The sequence below is a fragment of the Antennarius striatus genome, chromosome 22, assembly GCF_040054535.1.
Source record: "Antennarius striatus isolate MH-2024 chromosome 22, ASM4005453v1, whole genome shotgun sequence".
Classification (NCBI taxonomy): domain Eukaryota; kingdom Metazoa; phylum Chordata; class Actinopteri; order Lophiiformes; family Antennariidae; genus Antennarius; species Antennarius striatus.
Window position 1 is genome coordinate 15531154 of NC_090797.1, and position 17418 is coordinate 15548571.

General features: G+C 46.7%; 1 protein-coding gene and 1 non-coding gene across 2 annotated transcripts; both read right to left on the bottom strand.

Annotated features, from left to right (window-relative positions):
• Positions 1-262: 262 nt before the first annotated feature.
• Positions 263-8494, bottom strand: LOC137589721 (probable E3 ubiquitin-protein ligase makorin-1). The gene is made up of 11 exons (XM_068307566.1): positions 8405-8494; positions 7906-7970; positions 6482-6663; positions 6022-6188; positions 5726-5931; positions 5031-5141; positions 4734-4878; positions 4387-4518; positions 1448-1549; positions 768-914; positions 263-292 (listed from the first exon to the last, which is right to left on the bottom strand). The coding sequence occupies exons 1-11, from the start codon at positions 8492-8494 to the stop codon at positions 263-265; spliced, it is 1377 nt and encodes a 458-aa protein (XP_068163667.1).
• A 2740-nt stretch (positions 8495-11234) lies between these two features.
• trnah-gug (transfer RNA histidin (anticodon GUG)) lies at positions 11235-11306 on the bottom strand. The gene has a single exon. It is a non-coding gene; the product is annotated as a tRNA-His (tRNA).
• Positions 11307-17418: the final 6112 nt, after the last annotated feature.

Below are 17418 nucleotides of genomic sequence, written 5' to 3' on the forward strand. Positions count from 1 at the left end.
CTTTTATATGCCACAGAGCTTGTTGACTAGCTGCTACCTTTGTGGTTGATGGCTTATTTTGTATTTGCTTTAACATTTCTCCTGAGCTTAAGGCCCACTGGTGAAATGTTCCTCTCTACTTTGAGTTGGCATGTTCCTGAATGGAATGTTACCCTTGTTTTCAAAATAAAATGCCTCCCTACCTCTAGTAAAACTGTTGTCCTTGTCAGTGGGCTCCGGCTGCCACAGGAGGGCCCATCCCTCGCCAACCAGAACACCACGGTCAGGACATGGGGATGTGTTCTGCTGTTTTCTACACAATTCAAAGGAAACACAAATTTGGATCACACCCCCGAGTGAATTTCAAATCATCTGGTAATTTTACAATTTAATGTAGCTGCTGATTTGAAATTTCTAAAAAATATTTCTGTTTTTTACAATTTCACTCTTTTCTCAAAAGCTGTTTTAAGACTTGAATGATGCCCCCCTGGCAAGATAAGAGGAAGTGTTGTAGAGGAAGAGGAAGTGTTGTAGCTGTAGGTGGCTGCTCGTCGTGCGTTTTTTTGTGGTAAATGGACTCTTAATATAATTTTTTGTTTCTTTATACATACAGTCCTGACTGTGCCTGACTGTTTTTGCTGGGTGTTTCGCTGTGGACTTTTGTTGTTTGTCTCGTTCGGTGCTGCAAGCTAGAGCCTGAGCCAGGGAACGCAAACGCCCTGACAAACAGGCTGGAGCATCCCCTGCCACTGGATGCTTTAGTTCACAAACTACCGGGATGCCCCCACCAAGGAAAAGCCTGACACCAGAAGAGTTCGGGGAGATAAAACTCTCTCAATATTCTGTGCAGCGATGTGACTGTGGTCAGAACACAACAGGAGCAGCTTCTGGGGCTCCTGGAGGTCAGAACACAACTGGAGCAGCTTCTGGGGCTCCTGGAGGAGGTCAGAACACAACAGGAGCAGCTTCTGGGGCTCCTGGAGGAGGTCAGAACACAACAGGAGCAGCTTCTGGGGCTCCTGGAGGTCAGAACACAACTGGAGCAGCTTCTGGGGCTCCTGGAGGAGGTCAGAACACAACAGGAGCAGCTTCTGGGGCTCCTGGAGGTCAGAACACAACTGGAGCAGCTTCTGGGGCTCCTGGGGGAGGTCAGAACACAACAGGAGCAGCTTCTGGGGCTCCTGGAGGAGGTCAGAACACAACAGGAGCAGCTTCTGGGGCTCCTGGAGGAGGTCAGAACACAACAGGAGAAGCTTCTGGGGCTCCTGGAGGAGGTCAGAACAAAACAGGAGAAGCTTCTGGGGCTCCTGGAGGAGGTCAGAACAAAACAGGAGCAGCTTCTGGGGCTCCTGGAGGAGGTGAAACTACTACGCCTCCAGAACACGGAGAAGGAGAAGCGAATTGTGGATCTCGAGCGGTGAGTGGATGAGCTGGAGCAATACTCCCGCATCAATGATGTGGTCATCACCGGCATCAACATCAGGCCGCGCTCATAAGCTCGTGCAGTGGCCGCGGACAGCGGGGAGCCCAGCGAGCAGGAGACACCATCGGTGGAGCAACAGGTGGCTTCCTATCTCCAGAGCAAGGGGATAGAGTTGGACCGGGAGCACATCGAGGCGTGTCACCCACTACCAGTAAAGAACGAGAGACCGTCAGCGCTCATCATAAGGTTTACTAATCGGAAAAAGAAAATGGCACTGCTGAAACAGGGGCACAAGCTAAAGGGCACAAATGTATTCATAAACGAGTACTTGACAAAGAAAAATGCTGACATCACAAGGATCGCAGGACAACTGAAAAAACAAGGCGAGATTCAACAAACCTGGGTAACAAACTGTAAGATCTTCATCAAACTAAATGGGTCACCGGAGGCAGCAGAAGTCTTGCTGGTGAAGAGCATAGAAGACCTTGAACAGTATCGACATTGATGCAGCTTGTGACTCCTCATCATCACAATGCCAAACACACCAAGAACACAGACTACACCAAGCACCAATATGGACATGGACATGTTACAGAAGATCCTACAGCATCAACAAATAGAACTGAAAACGTGTGAGTATCAAGAGCACACCCCACTGGAGCAGAAAAAGTATGCAGTTGGTCTCTTCATTGATCTGAACCCCATGTCAGACACATAAAAACAAAAATATCCAAAACCCTCTCAATTATAAATAAAGCAAAACTATACCTTGATGGAAATGCTCTCTGTACTTTATACTGCACCTTGGTCCTCCCGTACTTTACATATTGTGTTGAAGTTTGGGGGAATACTTATCAGAACACAATTAATCCCCTGATCATACTACAGAAAAGAGCAGTGTGGAACATTCACAAGGTTGGTTTTCTTGAACATACTCATAACCTGTTTACGCAGTCAAAGTTGCTAAAATTTCATGATATTGTACAATAAAATACATCAATAGTTTTATATAATAATAATAATAATAATAATAATAATAATAATAATAATGATGGATTAGATTTAGATTTATATAGCTATAGCTATATAGTTTTGTTAATGTGAAAATATTTTACTATTAATGGAGTCATCTGTCTTGTGTTTCCACAGGTGTTTTTTCTCCATCCACCCGGAGAAGGGCACGAGAGAAGACAAAAACATCTCGCCTTCATGTGAACCCCGGAGTCCTCACCTTGATTCAAGAACTTTCAGATCATGAGTGGTTTGATGTCTGACTATGGACAGCCACCAGTAAGACTGGCATATACTCCATTCACACATTTGTTTAAGCTGTTGAGCAAAATTTATATTTAATGAGCAGGAATTTATTATTTTATTTTTTTGTCTCTTGGGCATGTTATTACTTTTATTTTGTTTTTCCACTGTTTTTATTTTTGTTTTTAAATAAATTACTAATGATTAATGCTAATGACCGCGGTACACTGGCGTCGTGCCCGGAGTGTCCCCCGCCTCACGCCCTGAGACTCCCAGGATAGGCACTGGCTACCCCGCGACCTGCGTTAGCGGATTAAGCGGGTTGGAAAATGAATGAATGAATAATGCTAATGAATGAATTAGCATTAGCAGGGAGGGAGATTGGCATTAGCAGGGAGATTAGAATTAGCATTAGCATTAGCAGGGAGAAGAGATCAAGAAGGTGGAGGATTTGAAGTTCTTAGGGTCAACAGTCCAGAGCAATGGAGAGTGTGGAAAAGAGGTGAAGAAGCGTGTCCAGGCAGGATGGAACGGGTGGAGGAAAGTGTCAGGTGTGATGTGTGATAGAAGAGTTTCAGCTAAAATGATAGGAAAGGTGTACAAAACTGTGGTGAGACCAGCGATGTTGTTTGGTCTAGAGACAGTGTCACTGAGGAAAAGACAGGAGACAGAGCTGGAGGTAGCAGAGATGAAGATGCTGAGGTTCTCTCTGGCAGTGACCAGGATGGATAGGATCAGGAATGAGTACATCAGAGGGACAGCACCAGCTGCTAGCTGCTGTTAGCGACCTGAGCAGCTAGCGGTCCAATGAGTCCGGTCGCTTTTGCTTGTGTCTTCTCTGGAGGGTTCTGCTGGGTTTATCTGTCTATTAAGGGCTTTGAAATGTCTCTTGACGTGATTAAGAGCTATATAAATAAAAGTTGATTGAGTCTGACTCAGGAGGTGGAGCTAAAGGAGAAGAGGAGGAGAATGTAGAGAGGAGGATGAAGACGAGTGTCTGTAGTGGGACGATGAGCTAATGAAGCAACAGCCAGGACTAAGGCATCAGGGGTCGGGGGTTAAAAGCTGTTTTTATGCCACTAGAGGGCGCCACCACATTCTAGACCTCACCTTCACTGGAGGGAGGCTAAGGCTAGCTGTTCATGCTAGCTACAAGAAGTATCTCAACAGAAGTCTGTGACATAAGGACATCCGTCTCTCATCCATCCATCCGTTCACCCACTTTGACAGACAGCTTGTGATCCAACAGGCTCTTAACCATTAATGAAACACGCACACACACACACACACACACACACACACACGGGACACTTGGATGAAGGTGATGAAGGGAGGACACATCAGTACAAAATAATGGCTATGAGCAGCTTTAATAAAGAAAACTGAAGATCCAGCCTTCAGGAGTAAAACCTTACAGTTTGACAGTAAATGTCAGAGTGATCGTCAGGCTAACAGGAAGTGCTAACAGCTGTCAGTGATAAACAAGTCACACCAAAACCCACAAAGAAAATTGTGGGTTTTGTTTATTTGCAATATTTGAAAAAAGTTAATTTGTTAAATATTATATTGACTTATTTTTGTCATTTTAGAATTATACCTCCTACATGAAACGCACCAGAAAGACCAACAATAGATGTCAAGGTAATGTTTAGCATGAGCACAATGGCTTGTGGGACTTTTTTTCTTCATTTTATATTTCATAAGTTCATTTATTGATGGCCTGCCAGGACCTCGTCTTCGTCCAGCAGCCTCAGAAGCATCTCCCTCAGCTCGAACGGCACCATCTCCTCCTCATCGTTGTTGAAGGAGTCTGTGCTCTCCTGCTCCTCAAAGATGTTCCACAGCGGAGTCCTGGAGTTCTGCTGGACACACACACACACACACACACACACACACACACACACACACATCAGCCTTCATCCAGTGATGCAGGTTTGCAAAAATCAGACTGCAAATGTCTCCAAACGATGGTTTCCACTGATCAGTGCTTCCACTCAGCCAGCAGAGGGCGCTGCTGTGGAGATGCTGCTGTTCTTGGCAGACCTTCAACAGAACCAGTGGACTGGTGGCCCCTTACCCTGTTCCTGTCATTGGATCCAGGCTGTCGGCGCGGGGGCTGGGCCTCCTCCAGTCGTCCACCAGGAAAGGCGTGTTTATAGAAGCAGATGGCGCCAAAGGGACATGTGCCACGCCCCTCATCAAAGTACCGACACGGCTTGTTCCTGAAGGAGACCGAGAAGACTGTCAGGGATTCAGACACATCAGACAACACCGCCCACTCCACAGCCCAGATGTTCTCCTACAGATCTACTAGTATAGCCCCACCCACTAGTGTAGCCCCACCCCTTACCCGTTTCTAGTCCGGCCCACTTACCGCATGCCGTCCTTGTATTTCTGGATGAGCTTCTGCTTGTCGTCCTCATCTTCCACCCAGAACTCACTCGGGATGACAAAGTTGGATGTTATTCCACACTTGGGGCAGCAACTGGAAATAAGTAGAAAAATGGTTTTACCATCTGAAAAAGGGAACGTTCAGGAAGAAGCTCCTCTGAAGGAGATTAAAAACAGTCTCAGTAGATGTTTGGTGAGAAAAGGTGAATTAAAAAATGTTTCTGGTTGGTTTACAGACGATTAATCAATGTGATGGAAAACTTATCGCTACAACCTCATTCAAAGTACCTCTGAAATATATTTAGTATATTTTTGATGCTTTCATGAAGAAGAAAGATGAATAAATATTTGTTATCCAAAGCTGTGAAAGTCGATCCACTGGACGTTAAGAAAGTTCTTGAAGACGTTTCATCTCTCATCCAAGAGACTTGTTCAGTTCTGAAGGTGGCTGGTGTTGTCCAGCTTATTTACCCTGTGGGGTGTGGTCAGGGCTATGCACATTCAGACAACCGTCGTTGAAACCCGTCTGGCCCCTCAACAATTGTTGGGTGTGTCAAAGGGGGGTCATTGAAATGCAAGTTTCACCTTTGTATACTAATGACCCTCATTAGTATACAAAGGTGAAACACAAATTTCAACGACCCCCCCCCCACTACCCATCACACACTGACGACTCACTTGGTGATATCGCACATGGCCCTCCTCCACGTCCTGATGCACTTCAGGCAGTAGCAGTGGCTGCAGTTGACCAGGATGCCGAAGCGCCGCTCACTGGGGTTGGCCTTCTCCAACACCACTTCAATGCACATACGACACATCATGTACTCGCTGCGCTGGATGGCGAACGAGAGCTCCATGTCCTTCTCGTGGGCCTCCATGCACGCCTGTGGACAGGTGCAGGAAGTGTGTGTATGTTACCACCATGTCAAAGGAGTGTGTGTGACAGCTCGTGTAGTGTGTGAGCAGGTCGTTACCTTGGTGTGCTCTGAGCGCTGACTGATGTCGGTGGGGTGGAGCACCTGGAGCTCACACATGTTACAAACGTCGCCATGGAGATAGGCACAGTTGATTCCATAGCGGCACTTTCCAATAGCGGCATAGAAGCAAAGCTGCTTCCTCAGCTCCTTGTTCTCAGGATCAGCTGCAGACGACCCACAACATCAAAACATCAAAATACTGTTACCATGGTACCCACACGCCTACAACCTGATCGGACTACAGCTTCCTTCAACTGTTTGTAATCTCAGATGACACAAGTTCACTGATGTCCACTTGCTTGTCAATGGGTGAACAAAAACAACAGTTTTACCAAATACCAAAATGAACCACAGCCCAACCCCCACCTTAGAAAATATCCACAGCCCTAAGTCTCCTCACAAGGGGACGTAGGTGGGATCTAGTGCTTCTCCCCAACACACCACGCGGATCACTCACCCCATCCACAGTACGGCTGTCCTGAAACAAAATCGGCCGCGTTGAACCAGTCTTGAACCCATGAGCTGGATGTTGACCCACTGGGATCCAGTTCTGATGGATCGAGCAGGGAAGTGGGGGGAGGCATCAGCGTCTGGGGGGTCATCCGCTCCTCGCTTTTGGGTAGTTTGTAGTGTTCAAACCTGAGGACACACAAGTTACCATGTTAAAACAAGAAGGTTTGGAGATAGAAACCCATTAGTCCCCCACACATATCAACAGAAACTTGGGTGATAGAAACCCACTGTATTCCCCCCACCCCTCACATATAAACAAAAGGTAGAGGGATGGAAACCCATTACCCTCCCTACATACAAACAGAACAGGGAAAAAACATCAACCGTTTTACCAAAAGAGCCTAAAAGAGCTACAAAGATCTGAAACTGCTGCTCCACACCACTGGTGTGAGGGTCAATATGAACACAAAGCATTTTGGGATTTTTAATTAATGGTGAGAACATTTTAGAAACCTTTCCCCACCTCACCTAAATTCTGTGCCCAGTGCTCCTCGTCTTTGTTCTCATATCATTTAGTTATAAGAAGTCAGGACCAAACATATCCATGAGCACAGGAGACAGTGCTTGGATGAGAAAGATTACTCTAAAAATCTTCCAGCAATAACACAACAATAGAGTCAGTACTAACAGTGTGAAGATGCTACTGCTAACTGCTAACCCATCTGTTCCAAAAGACACTTCAATGAATGAGCAGGACGCTAAGACTCATAGGAAACACACTCTGATCTGTTGAGCCTAAGTAGTCTGGATTGGACTTCATCCTCCAACATAAAGATGACCATGACTCCAAACTAAAGCACTGAGTCAGAGTAAAGTGTGTGGAGTCCTCCAGGTAAAGGCAGGTCAAGAAGAGCAAAGCAGAATGAGGAGAACTTACTTCAGGCTGGTTGAAGACATGTCTGCAGGTCTCAGTCATCCACGTCAGGACTCCAGTTGTGACTCACTGCGACTGAGTCCAGACACTTATAGTCCTGCTGGGGCAGAAAGTCGCCCCCACAAACCCCCAACACAATGAGGGTCGTTAGAAGTCCTTCCCACTCAGGTGGGCCGTTGTCCCACCCACCAGTTTTTCACCAGAGGAGCTAACATCCTGGACAATGTTGACACAACACAAAAAGATGCCTATAAAGCCCCTGCTCTCCCCCACCTGGGGCATCAGACCACACCACTGTTATGCTAACGCCGGCATACAGACCGCTCGTCAGAGTCGTCAGACCTGTGAAAAGGCAGATACGGGTGTGGCCTGATGGGTCGTCAGAGGCACTCCAAAACTGCTTCTCCACCACAGACTGGAGCGTATCCAAAGATGCAGCCACCCACAACAACACCACAGACCTCCAGGAGTACACGGAGACCGTCACTGCATACATGAGGAAATGCATGGATGATGTCACGGTCACCAGAACCTTCTCAGAGCTGGGGACGAGGTGGGCCTGAGGACAGCGAGAGCCAACCTGTCACGAGGCACGAGTGTCCAAGAGACAGTACTCCAGGAGGATCGCCACCCACTTCAGCGACAGCAGACACACCAGGAACATGTGGCGGGAGAATCAGTTCATTATGGACTACAAGCCAACTTTCTCAGTTCTGTGACAGCTCCACCACTCTGCTGAATCAGCTGAATGTCTTCTTTGCGTGATTTGTGGCAAACAACAACATCCCGGCACTGAAGACTCCACCCCTTCCTGGCGACCAGGCGTTGACGCTTTCTCAGGACAGCGTGATGCAAGTCCTCAGAAGGACCAACGCACAGAAAACCCAGGTCCTGACAACATTCCTGGTCGTGTCCTGAAGAGACTGCTGATGAGCTCACAGGTGTCTTCACAGACATCTTCAACATCTCCCTGAGCCAGGCTGTTGTCCCCACCTGCCTCAAAGCCACCACCATCATCCCAGTCCCGAAGAAGTCGCCCCCATCGGGCTTCAACGACAACCACCCAGTTGCCCTCACTCCCATCCTTATGAAGCGTTTTGAGCGGCTAGTCATGCACCACAACAAGTCTGCCCTCCCTTCAACCCTGGACCCTTTTCAGTTTGCTTATTGGTCCAACCGCTCTACCGATGACGCCATCTGCACTGCCCTAAAGTCAATCCTCACCCCCCTAATATCCCTTGGGTTCATGTCCTTTGGGTTCGACTTTGATTCAGTAATTAAATGTAAATTGGTAAAACCAGTTTAGATAGGGTTAAACCGGGAGAACCACTGACTGCGCAAAACATCGACATCTGGGGAGACAGTGGTTCACAAAATGGCGGTCACCGAGTGAAAATCAGATACCTGGGGTAAAATGTTATGCAAGCTTGCCAAAATAACAAAATAGTGACAAATAAGGCAATTAAACAATTGATAGATTGAATGAATGGTCTGTAAATCTGCTTGAAGGTCTGACGAGACCGTTTCTGATCCCAGAACAACGAGCTCAAAAATAATAAATTTAATAAAAATAAAGATGAGGCTTTTAAAAACAAGTCAAGGAGAGGAATGTCATCAAACTGCGCCTGAGTGAGGGGGAGGTGACCCTGCTCGCAGCGATGCCAAGTGTTTTTGGTTTCTTACCTGAATTTCCCTTGGGATCATTAAAGTATATATCTATCCATCTATCTATCTAAACGGAAGATCTGCTGGGTGGTACTTTGGTGTCCTGTCACTGACGATGACGTGTTTTGTACCATGTGGCGTCTAGCTTGAAATCTAATGGGATCTTTGAGCTATTGTGTGATCTCTGCACTCAATTTATGCTATTAGGTTTTGTTGTGTTTGTCTATACAGTCATATTTATATGTCTCTTGTGTTTATTTAGTGTGAATGCTGTGTTGTCGAACTGTGATAGCTGTATTCTCTTGCACTCTTGTATAATGTATGCCGTATGACTGTACGCATACTTAACATAGGTAAATAATTTCCCTGTAGGATTATTAGAGTATTCTTTATTCATTCAAGTCTTAAAACAGCTTTTGAGAAAAGAGGGAAATTGCAAAAACTAGAAGATGATTTGAAATTCACTCGGGGTGTGATCCAAACGTGTGTTTCCTTCAAATTGTGAAACTTCAAATTTGTCAAAGGACAAATTAACAGGTGATCCTGATTTCTTGATTATGACAGAAGCCGGTTCTGCAATCACCTTGTGAATCATCTGACACATTACCAAAAAACAGAAGCCAGCCACAACACCGACATCCAACACATGCAGACACAATTACTTAAAATACAATTAGCTGAGGCTAGGGCCAAGGTAAATGACAAGAAGGACGAGAAGAACTCTAACCCCGCTGGCAGTGTTATGTGGCAGGGTCGTGGTGGCTGGTGTGGGGCCCAAGGAGGACGAGGAAGAGGTGAAAGCAGATTATATGAGCCTAATAGGCAGAGACTTGCTAATTGTCACAAACGCTTACATTTTGTGTGGACCACAAGGTTTGACTGTCCGGTTCCCAGACGGTACTCAAGTTTTTTGCAGTGAAGCTGGGCACAATGGACAATGGCTGACAAAACCAGTTCCAACCTCACCCACTGCTGACATCTACTGGGCAGAGGTTCAACCAGAGACACCCTCCGCTGACCCTGGTGTGTGTTCCGTGTATGCCATGTGGAAGCCTCGGATTCAGTACATTGGATTCAGTCCATTCAGGCATTTGATCATGTCCCTCATGGTATCTTGTGGGGAGTGCTTTGAGAGTATGGGGCCCTTTGCAGAGGGCTCTACGGTCCCTGTATGACCGAAGACAGAGCTGGATTTGCATTGCCGGCAGTAAGTCAGACTTGTTCCAGGTGCACGTTGAACTCCAGCAGAGCTGCCCTCTATCACCGGTTCTGTTCATGATCTTTGTTGACAGAATTTCTAGGCACAGCCAGGATTCGGAGGGAGTCCGGTTTGGGGACCAAAGGATTTCATCCCTGTTTTTTGCAGACCTCATCAAACCTGGACCTTCAGCGTGCACTGGGACGGTTTGCAGCTGAGTGTGACGCGAGTGGGAGAGTCTTTGCCCCAAGTGGAGGAGTTTAAGTATCTTGGGGTCTTGTTCACAAGTGAGGGAAGGATGGAACGTGAGATTGACAGACAGATCGGTGCAGCTTCTGCAGTGATGCGGTCGCTGTATAGGTCTCTCGTGGGGAAGAAGGATCTGAGTTGCAAGACGAAGCTCTCGTTTTACCGGTCAATTGACGTTCCTACTGCATTCGTGGATACAAGCGGCTGAAATGATTTTCCACCGTAAAGTGGCTGAGTGCACCCTTAGAGATGGGGTGAGGAGCTCATTCACCAGGGAGGAGCTCGGAGTAGACCCGCTTGTCCTCCACCTCAAACGAACCAGAATATTTGTAGGGTGACAAAAGTTAAAACAACGCGATCAGTTCATAAGCCTCCGGGCCCCTGCGTAAAGTCTTCTCCAGCGCATCCCAAAGATTCTCACCAGGGTTAAGGTCTGGGCTCCTCGGGGGCCGATCTGGGATCAAAAACGATGTCCCATGGTCCCTGAAGCCCTCTGTAAAGATATGAGCCGAATAAATCCTGACATAGCCGCCTTGGAATATGAGCGAGTCTTCAGGGAAGAAAAATCCATAGATGGACAGATGTGGTCATTCAGTGGGTCTGCAGATGATGTCATTTGATGGGTACATGATGTCGCTGCACCTCGAGTTGAACCTATCATAACACCGTCCCTCAGTGCGGGGACTTTTTTAGTCAATTTACATTAAAGGCTGCCGTGACCCGGATTCGAACCGGGGTTGCTGCGGCCACAACGCAGTGTACTAACCTCTATACGATCACGGCCGATGAAAAAACAAAAACTGGAAAACAGTTAAAAAATCAGGGAGTGAGTAAAATACACACCACCAAGTAACACCGCAGCAACCACTTTGTTGTGGTTTCTGCAGCCACAACACAGAGTACTAACCACTATACAACCACGGCTGACGAATAAAGAAGACAGAAACCCACGTGGATCTGGACCCATCAGACCACATGACCATTGCTCCAGAGTCCAGTCTACACGTTCCAGAACAAACTGAAGCCCCCCTTTTTAGTTCAGCCTCCTTCATGAGTGTTTTTCTTCAGAATAATCAGCTGTAAATTCACTTTGTTATCCTTGTTTTTAGCATGGAAATGCTTTACTCTCACAATATTACTCTCACAATGTTTTCTGTTTTTGTGGATATAGTGGAATAATGAAGTTTCTACAGTCAGAGGTTAGAACAACCCCTTGTTCTGCTGTGTCTCAATGCAGGTGTAGAGCTACCCCTACTGGTCAAATTATGTTACAGCACGTGATCCTGAGCGGAGACACGATGGGGTCAGGTCAGCACCAGTGACGTCAGCAGTAGTAAATATGGGTCTGTAAACAAACATCAAATAAACACAGGGGTGTGTATGTTCACGTGATCTCTCCAGCTACCGGTTCAGACTCCACACACGCTGGTCCTGAACTAATCCTCCTCCGGTTCCTAAACCAATGTGGACCGATGTCCTGCCGCCCCCATTTCATTCCAGTTATATTCCCCTACTTTTTTTTAGTCCCTGGTGAAATCAATCAATCAATCAATCAATCAACTTTTATTTATATAGCGCTTAATCACATCTGAAGACATTTCAAAACGCTTAACAGATAGAAAGTCAACAATGTTCTCCAGAGCAGCATAAACGACGGTGGCAGGGAAAAACTCCCTCATTAAGGAAGAAACTCCGGGCAGGACCCAGACTCTGGAGGGGGGTCATCTGCCTTGACCTGTTGGTTGGGAAAGACAAATACACTGAGGATAGAGATAGGTCAAGGAAGAGAGAGAGAGAGAGAGAGAGAGAGAGAGAGAGAGAGAGAGAGAGAGAGAGAGAGAGAGAGAGAGAGAGAGAGAGAGAGAGAGAGAGAGAGAGAAAGAGAGAATGTCCATAGTGCGCTATCGCTGAATTGTGGGCAGGATTTCCAGGCCTTTTGATATCCTGTCTTCCATCCGCGTTCCCTCGCGTTCTATCCGTGCCCTAGAAACAGCTTGTGGGGTTTAGTGCCTTGCTCAAGATCACTCCCGCACCTCTCAGGAGACGATACTTCTCCAGCTACTAGTTCATCTTGCTTTAGTGATTGGACCACGCTGGACTTGAACTGGCCACTTTTCGGTTACCAAGTCGAGTGTGGACTAAGCGACTGCCACCTCAGAATGAAAAGAACTTGAGGTCCAACGCGTCTCGACTTGAGTTTCACACACTTTTGAGTTGCATCACAAACCAGAGAACCCAACTGCGGTTGAAGAAACAAGTAAACCTATTTACTCCACACACGCTGGTCCTGAACCGATCCTCCTCCGGTTTCTAAACCAATGTGGACCTATGTCCTGCCGCCCTGATTTCATTCCAGTTATAGTCCCCTATTTTTTTTCAGTTCCTGGTGAAATGTAAAAAAAATGGAAGTACATTTCTCAATTTCTATTAATATTAAAAGGTAGAATTTGAATCCATACATACAGCTAGAGTGGAAATAAAAGCTTAAATGTGTTCCTAGTTGACTCTTTGAAGGATTTTGTCAAAAGACGACTAAAGGATGGAGGTGAGGATATTTTCGAGTCTTTTCAGAAAGTTGTCATCAATCCTAAGAAGAGATAAATCGTGTACACGGACTGCTGGATCTCTGCCTTAGACCCGACTTGAAGCTACACATGATGGGTATACTAAACGATCTTTTATTGAATGAAACAACATTTGACAATTCATCCATATTGAACAAACTAACTCATTTCCACGCATGTGTGCGTTTGTGTTGGCAGAGTAGCATCATACTCCTTTAGTTGTTCCTCCAGATCACCCCCAGCGTCATGGTGCTGAGCTTCATGACATTCTGTAGAACTACTTTTAATGTCAACCAACTTTAACGTGATTCCTTTAAAAGGTCTCAAACCAAGTAAACATAGTAAGTAGTTAGAAGAGATTTTAGGATGAGAGACAAAACAATAACCAAGACTCATACACATAAAAACACAATTAAAGCAGAAATAAAGGAACATTCAAATCCTTTAGGTTGATGCGGACCCAACCAGCAGGTGGCGCCAAAACACCGGAGAAAAACAAACGTTTCAGTTCTGTGGTTCACAGAAACGTTTGTATTAGTTAGAAACATGAAATCGTAAAAAAAAAATTAAGAACTGAACATTGACTTTCATGTTTTACTTTTATTTATCATGTCAATAATAATGGGATCAACCTCTGAGCTGTCAATACATTTTGTTGCCTTAGGGATGGAATGTTGCCAACCCTCTGCAGTTCGCCTACAGAGCCAACAGATCTATAGATGATGCTGTAAACATGGAGCTACACTTTGTCCTCCAGCACCTGGACTCCCCAGCATCCTACGCCAGGATTCTGTTTGTGGACTTCAGCTCTGCTTTCAATACAATCGTCCCAGCTCTGCTCCATGACAAGCTCTTCCAGCTGAATGTGCCTGACTCAATGTGCAGGTGGATTACAGACTTCCTGACAGACAGACGGCAGTTTGTGAGGCTGGGGAAGCATGTCTCCAACACCCGGACCATCAGCACTGGATCCCCTCAAGGCTGCGTTCTTACCCCTCTGCTCTTCTCCCTGTACACCAATTGCTGCACATCTGGTCACCAGTCTGTCAAACTCCTGAAGTTTGCCGACGACACCACCCTCATCGGCCTCATGTCTCATTGGGTTGTGTCAGCCTACAGAATTGAGCTGGACCACCTGGTAGCTGCAGCGTGTCATCCGTTCTGCAGAGAAGGTGATCGGCTGCAGCCTGTCAAACCTCCAGGAACTGTTCCACACAAGGACCCGCAGACGTGCAGCCAGGATTGCTGCTGACCCCTCTCATCCTGGCCACAACCTGTTCCAGACCCTCCCCTCTGGCAAGACGGGAGGGTCTTTCAAGAGATAAACTTGACTGTACTTGGCAATAAAACTTTTTCTGATTCTGATTCTGATTCTTAATCACCCTAAGCTGCTGCACGTCCTTCCCATCTCTGTCTCTGTCTTGCCAACCTGTATAGATCAGTCTCTCCCTCCTTACTGTCCAACTTAGCATACAAGTCATCATAAGCCCCTTGTTTGGCCTCTGCTACCTCTACTTTCACCTTACGCTGCATCTCCCTGTACTCCTGTCTACTCTCCTCAGTCCTCTCAGTGTCCCACTTCTTCTTAGCTAACCTCTTTCTCTGTATAAGCTCCTGTACCTCCTCATTCCACCACCAAGTCTCCTTATCTACTTTCCTTCCAGATGACACACCAAGTACTCTCCTACCTGTCTCCCTGATCACATTAGCTGTAGTTTTCCAGTCATCTGGAAGCACCTCCTGACCACTCGGGGCCTGTCTTAACTCCTTCCTTTTCAGCTTCCACCATTTCATCTTCTGCTCTGTCTTTGCCCTCTTCATTTTCCTCACCACGAGAGTCATCCTACACACCACCATCCTATGCGGTTTGGCTACACTCTCACCTACCACTACTTTGCAGTCACTGATCTCCTTCAGGTTACACCGTCTACACAAGATGTAGTCTACCTGTGTGCTAGTACCTCCACTCTTACAGGGGCGGCAGTGGCTCAGCGGTAGAGCAGATGTCTTGAAGACAGATCGCCCGGCCATCGGTGGATCGATACCCACTCATGCCAAGACATCCCTTGGAGTGTGAGCTGACAGTGGGAGGTGTCAGCTCACCCCCCAGCCACCGCTGATGCGCCCCTGAGCAAGGCCCGTCACTCTGCGTCCCCCTACCGTTTCTTGTGTGATGTGTTACGAATTGCATGCCTACGGGCCCGTGTTGTGTCCTGTGGCCTGTAACCAAATTACTATGTGTGTATGACTAACCAAAAACATGTAACCACATACAAAGAAAGTGTGAAGAGTGTAAAGATAATTCCCCTACGTGTGGACAATAAGTGGGTTTAATCTTAATCTTATAGGTCTCCCTATGTTTCTGCATCTTCTGGAAGAAAGTATTCACTAAAGCTGTTTCCATCCTTTATGCAAAGTCAACTACCATCTGTCCTTCTGCGTTCCTCTCCTGGATACCAAATCTGCCCATCACCTCCTTATTACCTGTGTCCTGCAACAAAATGTCCATTGAAATCTGCACCAATGACAACTCTCTCACTTCTAGGTATGCTTTGCATCACTTCATCACGGTGCAACTAGAATTTCTCGTTCTCCTCCAACTCACATCCTACCTGTGGAGCATACCCACAACAACATTGAACATCACACCTTTGATTTCTAGCTTCAGACTCATCACTCTATCTGACACTCTTTTTACCTCCAGGAGGAGCTCGGAGTAGAGCCGCTGCTCCTCCGCCTCGAGCGGAGCCAGCTGAGGTGGCTCAGGCATCTGTTCCGGATGCCTCCTGGATGCCTCCCAGGAGAGGTGTTCCGGGCATGTCCTACTGGGAGGAGACCTCGAGGAAGACCTAGGACACGTTGCAGGGTCTATGTCTCTTGGCTGGCCTGGGAATGCCTCGGGCTCCCCCCAGAGGAGCTGGAGGAGGTGTCTGGGGAGAGAGAAGTATGGGCATCCCTGCTGTTGCCCCCGCGACCCGGTCCTGGATAAAGGGTAGATGATGGATGGATGGATGGATGGATGAAATCCATGCGCCGCTCCTTCTGAACAAAAACATTTTGAGTTTAGATATGTAATCCTCCATTTTTATTGTAAGGCAAGGCGAGCGGAAAACGAATGGCTGCACTGGACTTGCTCATAGATTGTAGTTTGCTGTCACTTCTTCTACAGCCGTGGAGGAAGACTCCTCGGCCGAATCCCTGGGATCACCAGCGCCCCCTGAGGCTGGGGAGCTATGTGGAGTCGGGTAAAAAAAGAGGCACAACACAACAAAATGGATGCAATAAAACCACAAGGTCCGTTGAAACTGACTGGAAACGTAGATGCAAATTGATGGTCTTCCAAACAGCCTTTCCAGCTGTATATTGCGGCGGTAGGAGTGGATCAACGAGCACAGGAAAGAAAAATAAACATGTTGCTCATTGTCGCCGGCCCAGAAGCAATAGGAGTCTTCAACACGTTTGTGTTTGCTCAACCTGATGACAAAGGCAAGTTTGATGAGGTTGTGAAGAAATTTGATGTGCACTGCCTGTCAAAGAAAAATGAAATGTACGAGATGTACGTCTTTTGCTCACACTTACAGCCCCAGGGTCGGTGAGATTATTATCTCACCGACCTTAAGATTAAAGCTCAGTCCTGCAAATTTGGCGATCTCAGAGACCATATGATTAGACACCAGATTGTTTTTGGGACTAATGAAAAGAAGCTCCGGGAGAAACTGTTGAGGGAGACAGACCTCACATTAAACAGTGCTATAAAAATATGTCACGCCAGTGAACTTACACGGCAACAGGTACTGACGTTCAGAGAGCCTTCGCAAGTAGCAACATACCAAGAAAATGAAGCAGTGAATGCTTCACATGGGTTCTGGCAGCTGAGGCTGGACCCAGAAAGTAGCAAATACATCACCTTTAACACTCCATTTGGACATTACTGTTTCGTGATGCTCCCATTTGGCATCAAATCAGTGCCAGGGAACTTCCACGGAGCAATGGAGTCCATAATTGAGAGTCTGGAAGGCACCAGATTCTATATAGATGACCTGTTTGTTTGGGGAACAACACAACAGCAACATGATGGGAGACTGGAGAAACTCTTATAGAGAATTTAAAAAAAGTGAACTGAAACTAAACAGGGACAAGTGTCTCTTCAGCGTCACAGAGATGACCTTCCTGGGAGACAAGGTCACAAGTGAAGGTGTGGAACCTGATCAGTCAAAAGTGCAAGCCATAATTGGACATGCCTGCCTCCACCGACCAAAAGGGTGTCTTGCGAGCCATGGGAAACATCAACTTCCTGGGCAAGTTCATCCCTAATCTTACTGCCAAGTGAT

What these genes read in the sequence shown, in the direction of transcription:
- LOC137589721 (XM_068307566.1), bottom strand. Translation starts at nt 8,494, where the DNA reads ATGGGAGTGAGGGCAACTGGGTGGTTGTCGTTGAAGCCCGATGGGGGC. An exon ending in TGGTGGTGGCTTTGAGGCAG is followed by an intron (nt 7,971 to 8,404) that starts GTGGGGACAACA and finishes CGCTGTCCTCAG; the next exon opens with GCCCACCTCGTCCCCAGCTC. An exon ending in GGCTGCTGGACGAAGACGAG is followed by an intron (nt 1,550 to 4,386) that starts GTCCTGGCAGGC and finishes CTCTGGAGATAG; the next exon opens with GAAGCCACCTGTTGCTCCAC.